We start from the raw sequence: 21,918 nt of genomic DNA, 5'->3' as shown, positions 1-21,918 counted from the left end.
TTTGTAAAAGAAGACACATTAGGAAGTGCCCAAGCTTAGGAGATAGCAGTACTGGGGCAGTGGGAAGCATTGTGGAAATGCAAAGAGAGAAAAAGCTGGCCAACAAGGCCTTAAAGCTTAAGAGGAGGCATTTTTAATTAAAAACTTGGAGTGACTTGGATCAAAATTACATGGGAAGCCTGGATGCGGTGGCTCACGCCTGTGATCCTAGCACTTTGGGAGGCCGAGGGGGGCAGATCACTTGAGGTCAAGAGTTTCAGACCAGCCTGGTCAACATGGTGAAACCCCATCTCTACAAAAACTAGCTGGTGTAGTGGCACACGCCTGTAGTCCCAGCTACTTGAGCCGAAATTGCACCAGTGCACTGCAGCCTGGGTGACAGAGCAAGACTCTGTCTTAAAAAAAAAAAAAAATTACATGGGAAGATCCTGCTATTCAGTTTAAGGTTCATTATTTATGTCCCCAGAATTTATGCACAAACCTATTGTATTAGTGTGCTAGGGCTGCCATGATAAAGTACCACAAACTGGGTAGCTTTAACAACAGAAAGTTATTGTCTTAAAGTTCTGGAGGCTAGAAGTCCAAAATCAAGGTATTGACTGGGTTGTTTTCTTTTGCCAGCAGTGTGGGAAAATCTGTTCGAAGCCTCTTTCCTTGGCGTGCAGGTGACTGTCTTCATGTCACATGCTGCTTCCCCTTTCCATAGGGCCACCATCATACTGAATTAAGGCCCACCCTAATGACATCATTTAACTTGCTTACTTCTGTAAAGATGCTGTCTCCAAATAACACCACATTCTGAGGTACTGGGGTTAGGGCTTCAACATACGAATTTGGGGGGTGCCAGGACACAGCACCTGGATTACAGAAGGCACAGTCCTTATTCACAAAAAGTTTATCATCGCATTTTGAGATCAGGACTTAGTCACAGGACACATTCAGAACACCCTTTAGGAAATGTAATCAAATGATAAGCTCTTTGTTTTGGCCAGGAAACCTTTAGAGCAGTGGTTTCGAAATTTCATGTTCACGGTCCCCTTTACAATGACTGCCACATCTCGATGCTACTATTTACTTGATGCTTTTTCATCTTTGCTGTTTTTATGTGAGTTTACCTCAGACCATTAATGGAAAACCAGTATCTCTGCCAAAACAGAAGGCAAATTTAAAACTAAATACATTACGATTAAATTTTAAAATACTGCCCATGAATCATCTGAAATCCTTTTGCCCCAGTTCAACATAGCCCTAAAGGCTGGAAGGAGCCCTCCCAATTAGGAAATTATTAGACAACTTTGGTCCAAATTCTGTCACCATCATCTGTCATGGGTAAGCAACTTAACCTATTAACTTCCTCCTCTGGTTCCCACCATCAGGTGGCACAGTTAATCAGGTGGAGAGCTGCCCTAATAATTATATGAAATACGAAATAATATGAAATAGAGCTGGGCATAATAGCTCACTCCTGTACTCCAAGCACTTTGGGAGGCCCAGCCTGGAGGATCACTTGAGGCCAGGAGTCCAAGACTAGCCTGGGCAACATAGAGAGACCCTGTCTCTACAAAAACATTAAAAAGTTAGCCAGGTATGGTGGTGCACTGCCTGCAGTCCCAGCCACTCAGGAAGCTGGGGTGGGAGGATCGCTTGAGCACAGGAGTACGAGGTAACAGTAAGCTATGATTGTGCCACTGCACTCCAGCCTGGGTGACAGAGGAAGACCCTGTCTTTGTTTTTTGTTGTTGTTGTTTTTTTGTTGAGATGGAGTCTCCATTGCTCAGGCTGGAGTGCAGTGGTGCAATCTTGGTTCACTGCAACCTCTGCCTCCCAGGTTCAAGCAATTCTCCTGCCTCAGCCTCCCAAGTAGCTGGGATCTCAGGCACGCGCCACCATGCCTGGCTAATTTTTGTATTTCTAGTACAGACAGGGTTTCAACATGTTGTCCAGGCTGGTCTCAAACTCCTGACCTCAGCTGATCCACCCGCCTTGGCCTCCCAAGGTACTGGGATTACAGGTGTAAGCCACCATGCCCAGCAGACTCTGTCTCAAAAAAAATTATGAGATAATGTTATTAGAAGAGTTCTCTCAATATAAAAGTACTATAAAATATTATCATGGATAAAATGGATAGCAGATGAAAAACTTGAACCCTTCTTTCTGCTCTCTTTTCCACTCTCTAATTTGGAGCTCTCCCTGTATTCTCTGAGGTTTCCTACAGTTACACTGCTCGCCCACACAGCCCGCACTTGTCTTAGCCTGTTGGCTGGTGCTGGTCTCTATAGGAACGCGGAAGCTGTTCTTAGTGACAGATGACCTCATTTCCCTCACCCCGTGCTTCAAGCCTCAAGGACTGAGGCAGGTTCTGCCTTCGTTGTGTGTTACTGGTGATCACTACTCTGCAGCTCACCTGTGCACTCAGCTGCACCCCACCAACACAGTCATCAAAAAGCACTGAGAAGACAGTCCCCTGATTTTCTCTTCTTCGCTGCTTTTGAGTGAAATGCTTTGCTTTTCCATAAATAGTTCAGAGCCTCACACCACATGAATACTTCTTCAAAAGTGGTTCTCTCCAGGGGACTTGAGCACAGCTGTCAGTTAGCTTGACTTAGAAGCAACAGACCAGAGAAAGGCAACATTTCCCCCAACAGCACTGTTTTGTATCCCACTTTACTCAGCCAGAGTCAGCTCAATTTCACCTTTGAATCTGAGACTGAAACCCTACCTGTCCTCCATTCCTGTAACATCTCCATTTCCAACTTGAAAAATCAAGCCAAACAAATCTCAGTATGTTAGGACCTTCTCCCCTTCTAACTTCAAAGCACTAAATTGTGCTTAGGAGGCAGGGAAGGGCTGATTGAGCTGGTATCGCCATGATCTGGTGCCAACATTCTGTGAGTGTGGAGTGTTTCTCTTTCTCTCAAAGGGGCGTTCCTGAGTCCTAGAGAGAGGCCCCACTTCTGGAGACTCGCACTTGCAAATTCCCCTGAGGTGGTCACTAGCCCTAGACACTGGGCTTCAGGAGCACACACTGCCTCTTTCTGCCAGGGTCTTCCATCTGGTCTCTGTGGCCCCTGGGTAACATCAGCCCCTGGGGACTCCTTTCCAGCAGGAGTAACAATGCCCCAACATCAGCTCTGTTGTGGGCACATACCCCACATCTGGTCCACAAGAATCATGTGTTCTCGCCCCAACAACTCAAACAGTACAGGTTATGGTCAACACAGCCCCTCGCACTCTGAGTTCCAGCTACAGCCTCTCACCTTGAGAGTCATCAGGTGTGGGTTGGACACCAGTCCACTACGGACAGCACTCATGAAGCTCTTAGAGCAGTTCCCTTCATGCCTCAATCATTTATTTGACCTGAGGTAGAAGGAAGTACCCCTGCTGAGGCCCTGAAGCGAAAGGTGACAACTACACCCAAAATCCAAAGTGAGATGCTTGACTGTCCAAGCAGAACATGGGAAGGAGGTGGTCCAGAGTCATTCTCATGACCCTTACCCGGTTGCCAGGTGAGACAGGAGTTGTTGATTTCATAGGGGATTTCTCTGGGGCCATTGTCTATGTTCTGGGGAACCTGTTACATTTGTCAAAAACATACACATACACTGAAGGGAAGCAGGGGTACTTAAATTCCTCGATAGGAGACTGGATGTGCATGTTAAAAGTGCAGTAGGGAGTCAAAATCTTGTACAAGGTTTCCAAGCCTGTGAGACTGAAAAAAATGGCATTTCTACCAACAAAAACAGGGAAATCAAGAACTGGTTTCACTTGTCAGTCTGTTCGTTTTGAACAAACTGAATTTGAGAAGTGAGTAGCATATTCGGAGAGAAATGATCCTGGGAGCTTTAGACAAGAGGTGGGATTCAACAGGGGTATGCCGGGACACTGGCTCTCTGAGGGAGGGAAAGACCTGATGTGTAGTGTTTGCTGCTTCCTGTGGTGTAAATGCTGTCATCACAGCTGACTTTCTGCTACCAACGTGCACGCACTGAATGCAGAGCTGTGCTTTCGGGGCACGACGTGCAGAATGGGCTCTCGGGGGCCAATAAGAGACAGCTCCAGGCACCTTTGGTTGGAGATGAAGCTTTCTGCTTAAACTGGCCTCTTAAAAAGAAGGAAATCCACAATAAAGTCTGAAGAATATTTAGAGAGTAAGGAAAGAAACAAGTTTCTGTAAAAATGAAAGGATTGGTCAGAAAACTGGGAGATCCAGGACAGTGTCACAGCCAATGAAGAAAAAAGTCTCGAAAAGAAGAGGCAAAAAAACAGTATCAAAGGGTGTTGGGGGCTGAAGAATAACAAAAGGTCTAGTAATCTAACTTTTAAGAGTTACTGTTGATTTCCAAGTGCATGGTTTTAGTACATAGTATGGATAAAGGGGTTCTAGTTGTAATTTCTCATAAAAATAAGAATTTTCTATTTGAATTTTATTTCCTCATATCTTTTTCTTAATAGAGATAGCTTTTCTTAATAGAGATATTAAAGAAATTATGTTGAAATATTTTAGCTTATAGATACTTGCATTGGTCACATTGACCTTTAGAAAACAATAAATTACCTCAGTTACAGTTTAGAGAAAGATGAGTAAGTTTTAAATTTTAAGGCAAAGAAATGTTTGTACTATATGCAATCATGTTAGATCATCTCACTCTGTCCTATGCCTACGGCTTATATAAGCAAGCACTCAGTCCTGTGGATTTAAAATCCCAAGGAAGGTGTGCTGCACTAAAAAGGAAACATAAGAGATAACAGAAGAAAAAGTATTTCTATGTAGTTGATCATAAAGGTCACCCGAAAAACTGTGGCAGCTTTACAAAAACAGTATTGGTGAGATATTTTAAATGGTGCTATTAAAAACTAGCAAAAAATTATAAATTAAACCTTTATGAGCCTCCGTCTAAGAAACTGAATCATCACATTCTACTGAATCTTGGAGGATCAGATTCATGTTCAGTGGGAGGCCCAGTAAATGCCCATTTAACATATTTCAGTGTAACCACACAAGCCTGCTGGGTGCAAGAGGGGAGACTGACAAAGGGGACAATTGAAGCAGCATGAGAACAATTCCAAATCCTGCACGTGACCCAAGAGGGAATGTGAAATATGCAGTTCTTCCAAGTATCCCGCCAGGCTGCAGAGAATTTTAGTTTTTGATGACAAGGGCTTTGTTGTTATTATTTGTTTGTTTGTTTTCTTATAAAAATAGCCCGTAAACACAAGCTAACTTCTTCTCTGGCACTCAGTCTGAGACAGCAGTCTGTTCTAAAATGGGAAGAAAAATCTGCCATTGAATTTGGTGTTAAGTCATATTGCTTTCCTAAGGAGTTTTCATGGGTAATTTTGGCTCTACTAAAAAATCACCTTCAGGAAGTGGCTTTAGCACCTAATTCCTTTTTAAGAAGCTCCTCCACGATGAAGGAAATTCCTAGTAAGCACTGTATTTTTCCCTGCTGTTTTACTGAACAACCACGTACACATTACTTAATCCATCTAAGCCTTCAGCTTCTAATTTGTAAAACGAGACCAGTAGAGTAAATGATCATGAATTTTCTTTCTAAATTAAAAACCTTTATGGCTCTACATTTTAAAATACACTTCAACAGATAAGTAATATTTTAATGATTCCAAATGACGAAAAATATCATACTTCACTGCCAGCATTCAATTTCCTTAAATAAGTAATACTGTTTCCTTACATTTGAGTGAAACTTATTTAAAATGTAGAATTCGGGAGGTTCCAAAGACAGCTTCACATAATGTCACTAAGATGACAACGTTGCTGCTTGTCCTAGCAGTGTTGGTGCAGTTAGAAAGAATTTTACAAGTAATAATCCTAATTATTTTTAAGTAAAAAAAAATTTTTAGAGACAGGCTCTTGCTATGCTGTCCAAGCTGGACTCAAACTTCTGGGCTCAAGAATTTTATTAGTTTCATAGCACTCCATTCAGGCAAATGAATCACATGATGGACCAGAAAACTCCAAGTTACCTTACGTATGCTGACCAGTAACCTTGCTCAAATCAGCAGTTACATCAGGTCATGTGCATAGCATAGTTCTCCTTGTTTATCTCCTTGAAATGTCTCAGAAATGACAGATTTTTGGCAGTTAAAGTGAAAAGAGAAAAAGTGGCTGTCACGGGGCCCAAAACCAAGAATTTAACCTCTAGATGTTCGCTGAATTCTTAAAGCTTTCCTTTTCATGGTGAATGCTTTACAATGTCAAAAATATGCCACAGACTTACACTTAAAAAAAAAAAAAAAACCTACCATTTATTTGGATGCCTTAAAAAGATACATACTAAATATTTAGAATCCTGTTAGTTAATTTAATGTAAATTCCCAGTTGGAAATTTCACATTTTTTAGGTTAGTCATTCATTAACATATTTGAGTCTAATAGTATAGCTTAGTGCTATAAATATAGTCCCCAAAAAAGCAGTACTTAATTTCGTAGAGGGAAAGGATGATCACTTCTTTTTTTTTTTTTTTTGAATCAGAGTCTCACTCTGTCCCCCAGGTTGGAGGGCAATGGCGCAGTCTCGGCTCACTGCAAGCTCCGCCTCCTGGGTTCACACCATTCTCCTGCCTCAGCCTCCTGAGTAGCTGGAACTACAGGCGTCTGCCACCACACCTGGCTAATTTTTTGTATTTTTAGTAGAGATGGGGTTTCACCATGTTAGCCAGGATGGTCTCGATCTCCTGACCTCGTGATCCGTCCGCCTCGGCCTCCCAAAGTGCTGGGATTACACGTGTGAACCACCGCGCCCAGCCGGATAATCACTTCTTGATCCATCAATAATCTCAAAACAGCACTTGCTTGTACTAGAGGTATAATAACTATATCACATATATACTGGTACATATTTCAGAGTGTCAAAAATATAATAGATATTCTTCATGCCAAAGAAGTTATAACTTTCAGGAAAACATCTATGACTGCTTAGAGCAGCAGATGCACATTTTTCAGAAACAAGAGAATAAGAAAGGACCAAAAAATGAGAGTACAAAGCAGTAGACACACTGAATTCAGGAAAAAGTTATTTCTATTTAAACATAAAATGCTTTCAATATTGAAGATAGATCCTATAGGTAAGGAAATGGGAAACAAAAGGCTGGTACACTGTAAAAAATTAGGAAAAACCTGCAACGATGACTCATTAACTGTGATCCTGGATATAGAGGATATTTAAATTTTTCTTTCAGAAGCCTGGTACATAGTAAAGTTCTAACATTGTTAAACAAATGGATGAATGAATACCAAAAATATTCTGTTCAATAAAATCATTAGTTGAAATCTACATAATATGGAATCATCCTCAGTAAAAAAGTATTTACTCATACCATAATTTGACTCTCGAACGAATTAATGAATCTGCACAGATGATGCAGCACAGAGAGCTGGGTAAGGTGCTCAGCCTACAACATGAACAAGATGCAGTTAAGGAGTCTTATAAGAGTGCAATGGAAGGAAGAAGCATGGAGAAAGACAAATTATAAATAACACAGTGTAATCACCACTGAGACAGTGATATTATAAAATACCTAAGGGAGTAGGAAAACAGACTGATTACCCAGAATAGTTAGGTAGATTACCCACAGAGTGGGTGACAGAATTTTCTGATTCCTCGCTTAAAAGATACACAGAATTTAGACAGAAAAAGGGAAGGGAACAGGAGGTGTTCTCTTCAAGTACACCTGCAAGCCCTTCAGGACAAAAGACTGGCATATGCACATACAATTTCCACCTCCTGGAATGACCTTTCTTGTGTGTGAACACCAAAAAACATCTCAATTTCATACTAAGTCCAAATATCATCTTCTTGGTAAAGCCCTTTCTATACCCTTCCCATCTCTGAATCCATCTGAGGCATTAAACTGCCCCTTCTCTGTGCTCTTGTGGTCTTTGTAATATTGTTCTAAACATAGTACATTACAATTATTTCCTTCCTACTTATATCTCACCCTAGTGTGAGCTGATTCATGTTTTATCCTAATGCCTAGTGGCAGCCACACAGTAGGTTCTCAACAAATGTTTGCTGGGGATGTGGGTAGTGGGGTGGCTACCTGGCTACTCACGTATCACAATTATAAATGTTATCTTGTTTCACCTTTGGTGCAATCTTATGAGGTTGGCACATTAAGAAACTGAGGCTCAGAATGGTTCAGCAACTCTTCCAAGTGCCAAATACTACTGTCCCGTGCCCCCACTCCAAAACCATCCTCGGGGCCACTGTATTATTACCCAATGTTGAGGTTAATGGAGACTCTATCCAGTTCCAGCTTGTTCGTAGATAAGGCATTATCGTGGTTCTCATAATGATTTTATGAATTACAGTAGCTGAGAAAATGTGATCATTTATGCTATTTGACTGTTGTTTTACACATTTTGATGAAGGAAGAGAAATATCATGCTTTCTCAATAAACATACATTTGGAGTTTTGCAATTCGTAATTGAAATAAAATAAGGACAAAAACTCAAACTATGAAAATGTGGAAAAATCCCTTAACATCACCACTAAATCTGAGTTACTCTGGTTTTTAAAACTTAAAACAGGTTGAAAATCTGAGTCGCTCAATGCAGTTTCTCTGAAGTCCGTATGAACTGCACACTATTGTGAAGCAGGTCTGTATTTATTCAACAATTCAACAATAATGTCAGCCAGATTGCGGGAAACAATTGACGGAAATATTATAATGACTTTGATAGTTATCACAGCTCCACTGTAACTCAAAGATTGCAAGCATAAGGTTGGTTTAAGGCCTTGACTTTACAAATAATGATAAAAATAGCTGGTGCAAAATGAAATAGAGAACACATGAGAGCCTGTTAAGGGGAAGACCCACTGGAGAAAATGAAGAGAAGATTTTGAATATATCTGACATCTTTCCTCATAACCTACATTAATCAAGAAAAAAAAAAAGATATTCTTTGGTTTGGTAAACCAACAAGGATTTGAAGTTAAATTGTAAACTTCACCTATGTGCTTCCATTTATTTTATAATGCAACTTTTTTTTGTATGTGTCTGTGTTCCATAAGAAAGTGAAGCCCAGTGGACTCCGGTGCTGCTGATTCAGATAAGTCAGGTTTTTTTTTCATCTTCAAATTGTTTATTTATCCAAATGATTACTGTTTTCAGCCATTATGTTATGGAGGTTTGTTACATAGAAAGTGTCTATGAAAAAAACACAATAATAGTAATGACTAATGTGGAAGAAGGGGTTTAAAATAGGATGGAATTAAATGTTGTCAACAATAAAAGAAAAGATGGGAAAGAAAGTGATTGGGATGAAAAGATCCTAAAATTCTTGTACAGTTTGAGGCACTTAAAGATCCCGATTAATTATATGCTAACTCAATTACACATGTCAAAAATTGAAAGGATACACCTTTAAGAGAATAGACTAGAATGTTTAAATTCCAACAAATACGCTCAAGAAGAACGTGAGATGTGGGAGTAAAGACAACTCATCATTTCCATTGAGGGCATAAAAATGGGGGGGGGGGGGAACTAAGAAAAAGCATGATATACAGAAAATAAATAAGATGTTGAAATAAGTCCAAACATATCAAAAGTAAAAGCAGTTGTAAAAAACTCTACATGTACCAATTTTAAAAGATGCTCACTTAGATTAGATCAAAAATCATAAAGCTTTACATGATTTACAGCAGTTAAATCTAGAGCACACCAAAGAATGGCTGAAAGTAAATTGATGGGAAAAGATACACTAAGCAAAAACCAACCAAAAGGAAGTTGATATAACAACTGATAACAGACAAAATAGACTTTAAGAAATACAGCAAGATACAATAATGGCATTATAAGTAACTTTATAGGTGTGCCCACTATTTAGTCCTTAAGAAAGTATAAAAAGCTAATTATAACAAACACGATAAAATTAGTATGTGTAGTAAGCAATTATTTCGTGAGTTAGTAACAGTTGCAACCAGAACAAAGAATTTCTAAACCTCATGCAAAAGCTATCTTAACTCAACCACAAAATATTTACAATTATTTAACATTTACTGAATTCGGCTATATGAGTCTCCTTTAATGAAAAGTGACACAAATAAGCATGGGGGGCAATAAAAATACAACAAAGGTAATGTTTCTAGAATCATCTCAATCTATGGAGAGAAGAATGCCTGTATCAAGTATTGCTTGCAATCAATATGTTAAGGCATAAAATACACTAAAGCTTCTTTGGTTACACCAACCTACGCAATTTTTGAAAACCTACCAAATATCCAGGGGAGTCTTTCATAACCATTTTGAACATGTGGACTCCTCTGTGGAGCAAAACTTCCACACGCATTTTAAAAGGAAGATCCGTGATAGTCTGAGATACCAAGGTGATCCTATGAATTAAGATTCCACTAAGCTATTTTTCATCCACAATGGTCATGCATTGTCCTTGGTACGGCCCTGGGTATGCCTGCTCATTCAGTATTTGAACACCTTGCAAAGTGTATTCCAAAGTATGATACTTTCTAACCCCTAATATCTATTCTTGCAGTGACCATGCAAGAAGACTAGATACACTGTTAGCAAGACATTCTACTATGGCAGAGACACTGATTGCTCACTGAACAGCCAGACTTCTATGCATTTCCCACTCCCCTTGCAGTTAGGCAGAATTTTGCTAAAAATGCTGAACAATGAGCTGTGAGCTGAAGTGGTATGTGTGGTTTTGGTGCCTACGCATTTAAGAGCTGGCGTAAGAGTTTCCAGCGCTCTCTTCCCCTGACACTTGCCCAAAGCGGTCATGTGTCCAGATGGCATAATGATAAAATGGTTGAGCCTTTAATAATCCAAAAACGAAAAAATAAAGAAGGTGATGAGCCTGAGTCCCTACGTGACAATATGAATCAAGCCCCTTGCCAACCCACACTAGACATGCAGCATTAGCAATAAATAATCCTTTGTTCTGTTAAGGCCTGAAGATGCAGGGTTAGTAAATTATTGCAGCATAATCTGACTAGGTGACAAGAATTTAGAGTTAAGTTCTTCCAAAAAATACAATTTCATGTTCAAATCTCTTATTTTCTAAGAGCATTTAAACATTTTAAAGATATGACCTAAAACAACTTTTCTTTGGCAGAAATCATGATAAAAAATCAAAAGAACTTAGGATCAGCCACTCTTAACTGTATCTGATAGCTATTCTGAAGATGAAATACCTAATACATTAATTCTTTGTTCCATTTGATTGAATTTCAAATTAAATTGCAGATTTCCCATCGCCTTGTAAAGCTTGTTGATTTGGAACCTACATAATACTCAAATTAAAATACTGTATTATTTAGCATTCACATTTTAAGTGCTTACATAATTTCTAGAGCTCTGCTTCAAATAAATGAATTTTGTTTTCCTTAAGTAGAAGTGGCCCATTGTGTCACTTTAAACTGGAAATCCCTTCTTGGGAATTCATTCAGTGGTTAAGTTTGTGCTGTAGCTTCAGGCTACCAGTAAAATGATTTTATTATTATTAATAATTACCAAAATATTAATGATAGTTTATAATAATCATAACCTTACAATCTGCCCAAGCACCTTGCCGAGCATTTTATATGCAATACCTCACTTAATTCTCATGTCGGTGGTTTCTTAAGTCATTTTTTTAAAGATGGAGAAATTGAGGTTTAAAAAGTTAAATAATCTGCCCATGGTCATTCAGCTAGTCATTCATTGAATTTACTAATGTGTCTAACTGTAGCACCTGAGATCTCAACAACTGATAACGTCAGAGCTTCTCAAAGTGTGCTGCTGTGACGGTCCTGGGTAGTTCATTGGCAAAAGTTATTCCTTAACAGTTAATGCATGTCAGAAAGAAATATACCTAACAATGCAAACCTTCTCTAACACTATTGCTTAGAACATTGTCAGGGTAGACAGTTTGTTTTGTTTTAATCAAACGAGTTACTTCACTTCACAGAATACCTCTAGGTTCATCTATGTTGTCACAAATGAAAGGGCTTCCTTCTTTTTTAATGAATGCATAGTATTCCATTGTGTGTGTGTGTGTGTGTGTGTGCGCGCGCGTGTGCGTGTATCTCACATTTTTCTTATCCATTCATCCACTGATGGACACTTAGGTTGACGGCATATCTTGGCTATTGTAAATACTGCTGCAATAAACATGGGAATCCAGATATCTCTTCTGTATGCTGATTTCATTTCCTTTGGATATGTATACCCATAAGTGGGATTGCTGGGTCATATAGTATTTATATTTTTAATTTTTTGAGGAGCCTACATAGAAAACTCTTTTTATGATGCTTTGCTTTATTGCACTTCACAATGTGTTTTTGTTACAAATAGAAAGTGTGTGGCAACCCCACACTGAGCAAGTTGGTGCCATTTTTTTTCCAACAGCATATGCTCACTTCACATCTCTGTGTCACATTTTGGTATTTCTTGCAATATTTCAAGCTTTTTCATTATTATTATGCCTGTTGTGATGATCACTGATCAGTGATCTTTGATGATAATATTGTAATTGTTCTGAGGCACCATGAACTGCGCCCATGTAAGACTGTAAACTTAATCAAAATGAATATTGTGTACGTTCTGACTGTTCCACTGACCCAGCAATCCTCTTTCTCCCTCTCTTCAGCCGTCCTATCTCCTGAGACACAACAATATTGAAATTAGGCCAATTAATAACCCTACAATGGCCTCTAAGTGTTTAAATGAAAGGAAGAGTCACACATCTCTCACTTTAAATCAAAAGTTAAAAGTGATTAAACTCAGTGAGGAAGGTATCTCAAAAGTTGAGTCAGGCCAAAAGCTAGGCCTCTTGCTTCAAACAGTTAGCCAAGTTGTAAAAGCAAAGGAAATGTTCTTGAAGGACATTTAAAGTGCTATTCCAGAGTGCATACGAATGATAAGAAAGTGAAATAGCCTTATTATTGATATGGAGAAAATTATAGGGGTCTGGAGAGAAGATCAAAGTAGTCAAAATATTCCCTTAAACCAAGCCTAATCCAGAGCAAGACCCTAACCCTATTCAATTCTGTGAAGGCTGAGAGAGGTAAGGAAGCTGCAGAAGAAAAGTTGGAAGCTAGGAAAGGTTGATTCGTAAGGTTTAAGGAAATAAGCCATCTCTATAGCATAAAAGTACAAAGTAAAACAGTAAGTGTTGATGTAGAAGTTGCAGTAAGTTATCCAGAAGATCTAGATAAGATAATTGATTAAGGTGGCTACACTAAACAACAGATTTTCAATGTGGGCAAAACAGCCTTCTATTGGAAGAAGGTGCCATCTAGGACTTTCATAGCTAGAGGAGATGTCAATGTCTGGCTGTAAAGCTTAAAGAACAGACTGACTCTCTTGTTAGGGGCTCATACAGTTGGTGACTTTAAGTTGAAGCCAATGCTCATTTACCATTCCAGAAATCCTAGAGCCCTTAAAAATTATACTGAATCCACTCTGTTGGCACTCTAGAAATGGAACAACAAAGCCTAAATGACAGCACTTCTGTCATTTAGATTTACTGAATATTTTTACTGAATATTTTACTGAATATTTTACGGCCACTATTGAGACCTACTGCTTGGGGGGGGAAAAAAAAACAGTCACCTAAGAGGTCTGATAAAGATTTACAAGGAAATTAATTTTTTTTTCATGCCTGCTAACACAACACTCTTTCTGTAGCCCATGGGCCAAGGAGTAATTTTGAATTTCAAGTCTTATGATTTAAGCAATACATTTCTTAAGGCTATAGCTGCCATAGATAGTAATTTCTCTGATGAATCTGGACAAAGTAAATTAAAAGCCTTCTGGAAGGGATTCACCATTCTAGAAGCCATTCACAATTCATGGGGTAGACTAAAACATCACCATTAACAGGAGTCTGGAAGAAGTTGATTCCAACCCTCATGGATGACTTTGAAGGGTTCAAGACTTCAGTGACGGAAGTCACTGTAAATGTGGTAGAAATAGCAAGAGAATTAGAATTAGAAGTGGTGCCTGAAGATGTAACTGAGTTGCTCCAATCTTATGATAAAACTTGAATAGACAAGGAGTTCCTTCTTATGGGTGAGTAAAGAAAGTGGTTACCTGAGATAAAATCTACTCCTGATATAGAAGCTGTGAACACTGTTGAAATGACAACAACAACAAAAATTAGAATATTCCATAAACTGAGTTGAGAAAGTAGCACCAGGGTTTGAAAAGTTTGATTACAATTTTGAAAAAAAGTTCTACCGTGGGTAAAATGCTATCAAATAGCATTCATGCTACAGAGAAATCTTTTGTGAAAGGAAGAGTCTGTCAATGTAGCAAACTTCATCTCTGTCTTATTTAAAGACATTGTGCAGTTATCCCAACCTTCAGCAACCACCACCCTGATCAGTCAGCAGCCATCAACATGAAGGCAAGACCCTGCACCAGCAAAAACATGACAATTTACTGAAGCTCAGATGATCACTAGCATTTTTTAATGATAAAGTACTTTTAAATTAAGCAATATACATCAGTTTTTTTTAAGACCTAGTGCTATTGTACACTTAATATTTAGATTACAGTATAGTGTACACACAACCTTTACATGTACTGAGAAACCAAAAAACTTTGGGTGACTTGCTTTAATTTGCTATTAACTTTATTATAGGAATCTGGAACCAAAACCACACTATCTCTGAGTTATTCCTGTACTGTTTTCCATAATGGCCGTACTAATTTACATTCCCACCAACAGTGTGTAAGGGTTCCCTTCTCTCCAAATGTCATCAACACTTGTTATCTTTTGTCTTTTTGGTAACAGCCATTCTAATAGGTGTGGGGTGACATCTCATTGTGGTTTTGACTTGCATTTCAATGGTGATTAGTGAAGTTGATTTTTTTTTCATATACCTGTCGTTCATTTGCTTGTCTTCTTTTGAGAAGTGTCTATTCTGGTCCTTTGTCAATTAGAAGGTTTTAAGAAAAATATTAACACTGTAGCCAATCATCTAAAACTGCCAAAAAATCAAGAAGGTGGTGAGCAAGTAATTAACAACTGGGAAATACCAGACTACAACTCTAAACACAGGAAAGAAAAATGAAGACTTGAGACATAGGACACTGAAGTTCCAGCTTTGATTCTTCCCCCAAGTTGCAGGGTATCACCATTCTAGACCTTAGTTATTTATTTACAAAACATAAGCTTAAACTTTGGGATCTTAAAGCTCTAAGATACATGATCATAATGCCTTGGTTCACTATTGCAATCTTACTTTATTTTATTCTCCAAATGTGAAGAAATATGAAAAATGTCAAAATATATTACCAGGATACTTTTTTAAGACTGACAGTCAAAATACAGTTGTTCTGCCATTCATTTTTGAAGACATAATCAATCCATAGACACTGAGAGGTCTAGTTAAATTGTGGTCCAAAGAAATGCTGGTAAATTATTTGTTACCGGTCCATGACAATATAAGAAGCTTGAGCCAGAATCTGAAATGCTTACATTAAGAAACTTTAGTTTAGATTATTTTTTTTTTCATAGCAACATTTTCTCATTGAAGGAATCAGATATTGATTTACATTCTAGAAAGGAGCATCTTATCTGTTCATAGATCAGTAACAGTTTGCAGACCAGTACTTAGAATAACTACTGGTATATAGCATAGTATACACTTTTATATTTTCATTATGCAAAATAAATAAATAAATAATTGTCTTAATGTGCACTTTCCTAGTTCTGTTAAGTACCTGAAATTGCCTACAAATGAGAAATGGCAAACGAAGCCTTTTGGAGTATTTGCTTTTCTTTTGAACAGCCAAAAAAATAAGCATAGGTCCAAAGGTGAAGGGGAATTAGACAGTGAGCCTGAAACAAATTTACTATGATCTACGTCCTCTTTAAACTGTTTCCATTTGATTCTTCATGGAAAGCTGTTTGTGTTGCATGACCTAAGTGTCTTTGTATAAGACAAGCATTTGGTTCTTTTTATTTGGTGCACTTAGGAGGAGGCAATAAGGAGCGCTGTTAAATTTGTAAGGAATCAATTCTAATTTTGGAGACCAACAATAAATTATAAGCCTAGTGATTTCCGCAACCATCTGCAAGGCAGGAATTGTTGTAATTTGGAGGTTTGGGGCTATAGCTCCATTGAAATCATCTCTAGAAATCTCAGGATGTATATGAGGCTTTCTGGAAGGAGGAAATATAATTAGCATATGTTTTGAGAACTGTGTTCACACCAAAGGCTCCTCAAATAATGCTTCGATATTTTCAACTTTTTTCTTTGTATTTCCAATAGGGCCTATTTACTGCCTAAAAATGCCTAAAGAAAGATTTATTTTTCTGATTCACATGCATATGTTTTTCCCTCCAGATAAGAAGTGCTACAAGTCATCTGGAGTGCACTGTACAGTTCAAAACATTCTGCACAATGAGCCAAACAAAAACAAAACTCACACTTCTAGAGGGGAAGAAAATGTAAGCCAAGAGAAACACAATCAAAATGCAGAGTGTGCCAACAAACCACACCTCATCAGCTTGATGTTCCACTAAATTCCTTCTCCTTTGGGACTTATTTCTATAGAGACCATCTCTCTGTTCCATAACTAAAACTAGAAGTTGCTAGGAAACAGTCAAGCTTCTCAGGACACAACTGAAGGGGAGAGGCTGCTTCCTACCAAAAGGTATAGAAATCTTAAGCTATCTGACATATATGCTATTGTTATGAAATCTGGATTCTCAGTACATCTATTTCACAGAGCCCAGGAGAGAATTTACTATGCATATTCTTGTGTATCCACACAGTATTAAATTTATGACTTAACCTGAACCTCAAAAATCTTTTCCCATTTAGCATGGTGTTGCCTCTTTTCTTTCACTTCCTCTCCAAATGTTTCATTTTACCTACTTTCATTTAATAGCATCCAAAAAATTGTTTTGCACATTTTCATGTTACTAAGTACTCATTTGAAAGATTATTCCCATCACATTATTGGTCCTATTAAAGCACTGAAAATTTCCACATGGCTTGGAATTACTGTGTTCAGAATTTTTATATCAAAATTTTTGTTACTTCTTTTAAAAACAACCTGGTGGCTTTCACAGATATTAAAATAGTCCTTAACACTCTCCACGAAGTAGTAACTACCAAAGCAGCCCACTCACTCTTTATCTTGCCTTTAAAAGCAGTTGTTACCCTTTTCCCTTTCTTATATTTCTAGCTGTGTCAGTGGCTCTATTAGCAACAACTGCAGATACAAGAAAGCCTGCTGCTGACTTAAATAAAGAGAAGAACATTTTTTTTCCACATATAACATGAACTTCAGAGTGCCAGTCCAAGATCTATTTTCTGCTCTGCCATCCATAGCTTTTTATTCTCTTGATTGATGCCTCATGATTGCTACATGGATGCAACAGCTCAAGACATCGTATCTTTTCACCAGAGTTCCAAGGACAATAGAAGAGGAAGTTTAAAAGACTCTTCATGAAACTCTCGTTTTTCACTGGAAAGCAAAGTTCCCCCAAAGTTTTCCCATTAGATCTCATGGGCAAGAACCGAGTTACATGTCTACTTCTAGACTACTCAATGGTTGGATTAGCATACAAGTTTAGACCTTTCCTGAGCCTGGGGAGGGCCTACCTACCCTGAGATTAAGGACTTAGTGCTCACCCCACTGACCCAATCAGGGTTCTGATTACAGAGAGAAGGGGGCAGAAAATGGACCCTTGTGGGGTCTGGGATGCCAGGTCCTCACCCCTCTTTCCTGCTGGGATAGAAATCTATTAGAAAATACAGTAAGAAGTGACAACATAGATGTAAGCAATCAATTTTATTCATCATTCTTTGGAAAAGGCTAGAGGGGAAAACTGAGACCTCTTATCTCCCATCCTAAATCAAATTATACAGGAACTTCAGCTTCAGACCTGAATGAAGTAATTAGCACCAGACTAGCCTTCCCAATGTACGTAACTATAAAATTAGAAGTAGAAGTGGTTTTCAGACATTGGAAAACAGATGGTATTAGACTATAATCTCAGAGAAAAGAGAAACTTACAAGGTGACACTATGATCACCCAGATCTCAGATGGTGGACAATTTCCTGAGTGTAGAGTCCATAGTAAGAAGCTAGAGTCCATAGTAGTTCTGCTGAGCTTGGATACAGAGATCAGAGTCTGGGTCAACTGCAGTACTAGAATCTCCAGGCCAGGGTCCTGGAAACAAAAGAGCTCTAGAAGGATGAGGGCCAGAAGTCCACAAGTCCACAAAGGGGATCCCCTACAAATCTTTGGCCAAGGTCTGGGCTGCACATACTCAGAAAAAAAAAGACCAAGGCTTTATAGAGAGCAGCTTACAGGGCTGAGAGGACAACAGAGTGACCAGAGGTTAAGCAGTGCTGGTGAACATTGGAGCTACAGCTCAGCCAGAGTGAAAGACCTGGCTAGCACTTCAGGCATCCAGCTAAGACATCAGAAATGCTGCTGCTTAGGAATAAGCACAGTGTACTAGAATAAGACCTACCATACACTTATTTCACCACAGCCCAAAAGCAAGACCTAACAAAATCCATAGGGGAGACCAAACTCCGAGGATGAATTCCACCAAGTTAGAAATAGTAGAAAAATACACCGGCCTTTCCGCAGATCCAGTCTAACAAAGTGTAAAAAATCAAACCTACACAAGTTCAAAGAAATAAATCTGCCTATTAGAAAAAAAAAAAAAAAAAACAGGTATTCCACAGAACTCAGAATTTCTACCACATAGAATTCTCAATATCCAGTGTAAAATCAAAAAGTACTAGCTATGCAAAGAAACCAAAACATAAGAACCATGGTCAATGAAAAAAACTAGTCAATAGGAACTCATCCTGAGATGGCCTAGATGTTGAAATTAGAAGACAGAAACTTTAAAGTAGCCATATTCAATTCAGTTTGAAGAACTGAACAAAAATATGATCTGAATGAGTTAACACACAAGAAATCTCATATAAGAAATGGAAAGTAGAAAAAGAGAAATGCATATTCTAGAAATGAAAAGTCAAATAACTCAAAGTTTAAAAATCCATTGGGTGGGATTGACAACAGAATGAAGACAAAAAAAGGGCAAAGTTGGTGAACTCGAAGATAGAGAAATAGAAATTATCAAATTTGAATATCAAAGAGAAAAGATGTCGAAGGAAAATGAACCAGCGCCTCGGGGCCTTGCAAAACAACATGAAATGATTTTAACATATGCATAACTGGCATCTCAGAAAAAGAAGAAAAAAATAAAAATAGAAAAAAAATTTGAAGAAATAATGGCCAACATTTGTCCAAATTTCATCAAAAACATTAACTTAAGAAGCTCAGAGAATATCAACTGAAATAAATAAAAAGAAAATCACATCTAGGTATAGCATAGACAAACTGCTGGAAACCAAGATAAAGAGAAAAATCTTGAAAGCAGCCAAAGGAGGGGAAAAAAGACATGTAACATACAGGGGAACAAAGACACAATGATAACTTACATGAGAAAGACACAGAAGCTTCTTGAAATAAGCTGATAAAGAGTTACCACTTTTCCAAAGGGATTTATTTCCTAATTCTGCTTTCCTAGCGATAGTCTTGGATTAATTCCAGACTTAGGACTCTGACCTATACTTTTTCCTCTAGAAAGTAAAATATAACAACATCAAGATGTTGTGGTTTTGGTCACTTGGAGATAAGATTCACTGTGGATGGAATTCCTTAGTTCCTTCCTGATTACATTTAAACAGGGAAATATAGCAAGTGTATGTATGGGAATCAATTTTTTAAGTGATTCTAGCATTTTAAAGATTAAGTTATTCATACACAAAATAAATCACCTTATATGAGAAAGTAAAATTGATTATTTCCCAAATAAATATTATAAAAGGATTTTTAAAAACACATTTTGGTATTCGTATTTGTAGTCTTATATTAAGTCTTCTATTAAGATTACAAAATAAAATCTAAAATGGGAAAAAATGAGAAAGTCTAAAGAGAAGTTATATGAAGTGCAAGAGTAAAATTACATTCAAATCAAAAGGGTTACTTCTAAAGTCCCATCAAAACTGTAAGATTTTTTGTGAACATAATAATACAAATGTAATTTTTAAATTGTATATCTTCCTCAACACACTTAGGGAAAATGCTGTGCAGACTTTTCCCCTTTTTTGGTTACCATAAGAAAAAAAAAAAGAGAGATAATAATTCATTAAAGTTTTGCACATTTTGGATTTTTTGTTTTCCAGCATGATTAACCATTAAGAGTTATATAAGTGAATACAAACCAAATGTTTTTATTTCAGTCAATATAAAATTCTTTATCCCACAGAAAAATAAATTTCAGTGGGTTTAACATTCTAACAAAATTTCAGCAAGAGTGTTGTTTTGCCTCAAACAAGGCCTCTCAACAGTGGTACTATTGGCATCTGGGGCTACATCACTCTTTGTGGAGGAGGCTGTCCTGTACCTTGCTGGATGTTTCACAGCATCCTGGCCTCATATCCCCCTACCCACTTGTGACAACCAAAAATGTCTCCAAATCTTGCCGAATGTCCTCTAGGGGGCAAAATCTTCCCTGGCTAAGAAGCACTGCCATAAACAGATGGGTCTTCTTTTTCCTCTGATTTATCCATTTAAAAAAAAAAAAGGGGGGGGCAGCAGGGTGGTGGGGGATGCTTGGCTTACAACTTACATTGAAAGCAACAATGGCTTCCTAATATCTGATGCTAAATTTTGGAGACAATTTTCTTCATTCAAGGAAAAAGTTCTCCAACTTTGGAGAATGTTAGATTTTATTATTGGGTTGGATTTCAATTTTCTTTCTGTTTAGTTGGTAGGTTAGATTTTTGCTTTCCAATGTGGCAGACTTTGTACTTTTTGGATGTCTCATTCATCGCTCACTCTGCAAATATAAGTTCACTAAGAACAATAAGCGTAAATTAGCTAAACAGAGCTGGACTGCTTTTACTAAAACAAATAGCAATTATTTATAAGTCATTTGTCAGGAAAACATGACACTTCCTTCCCCTAACTGATCTAGGACAGAGTCATGAAATTTAAAAATAAAAAGACATCTTAGGCTACAAGTAGTTCTTAACAAAACTCAAATTTTAGAAAATACAGAGCTTTTAAAATATGTCATCTAAATCTAGACGTCTCTTTCATCAGTTTAAAAATGTTAGTAAATGTTAATAGATATCTCTTTCTAAAATGGGACTGCTGACCAAGAGAAATGTGAAGTTTTGTTGGTACAATTACTTCTGCATCGACCTAATAGAAAATACTGTAACACCTACAGGTTCTGAAGGTTCTGACATTTAATTAGGTAGAGACGTAACCACAAACTTCATAATATAAGCAAAGGTACTGTTGAATCCCCTCCTCCCAAAGAAGAAAAAAAATTCCCAGAATCTGCTGTGTGTATATATGCGTCTGAATTTTTTCCAGGAGAAAATATAGAATGGTAAAAATGTCAGACTAGAAACTTGTATGCTCTGAGTCACATGCAAGTCCATTCCATTTGACTCACCTATATGATAAAGTCCAATCCAATCACTGGGGTCCACCTCCTCTTTAATGTCCCAGAAGATAATGAGATTCTGGGCTTGCCCCAGCGTGTACTCGTACATGCTGGCAGTTAAGCTGGAGCGGCTCTCAGAAGTCACCAGGTCAGTGTCGCTGTTGGCCCGCTGCAGGGTCATGTTCTCTGGCATGGAGCTCTGGGCGGCGAGGCTCTGGAGGTTCTCTGGGCTCAGCGTGTACCGCATCTGGGGATTTCGACGCCGCACGAAAAGTAGGTGCTCCCGGGCTGAACTAGCCATCCTGTCTGCCTCTCTGGGATTGGCTGCCTACAAAGCTGCAGGAGACAGATAAACATAAAACATTAGTGCTACGACACAAAGAATTAGATTTAAGCTTTCCAGACATAAAGCCTTAAAGAGTGTTTATTAAAGCCTGACTATGTA

The 21,918-nt window shown here is 38.1% G+C and overlaps 1 protein-coding gene across 1 annotated transcript in view; it reads right to left on the bottom strand.

The window, feature by feature from the left end:
- HECW2 (HECT, C2 and WW domain containing E3 ubiquitin protein ligase 2) overlaps positions 1-21,654 on the bottom strand; it is a 238,926-nt gene extending 217,272 nt beyond the window's left edge. Inside the window, exon 1 of the mRNA XM_030915952.1 lies at positions 21,483-21,654. Coding sequence (XP_030771812.1) covers positions 21,483-21,654 — 172 coding nt within the window. The remainder of the gene's footprint in view (positions 1-21,482) is intronic.
- Between the last annotated feature and the right edge of the window lie 264 nt (positions 21,655-21,918).

Source organism: Rhinopithecus roxellana, chromosome 14 (assembly GCF_007565055.1).
Source record: "Rhinopithecus roxellana isolate Shanxi Qingling chromosome 14, ASM756505v1, whole genome shotgun sequence".
Classification (NCBI taxonomy): Eukaryota; Metazoa; Chordata; class Mammalia; order Primates; family Cercopithecidae; genus Rhinopithecus; species Rhinopithecus roxellana.
This window is presented reverse-complemented; position numbering and strand designations above follow the sequence as displayed.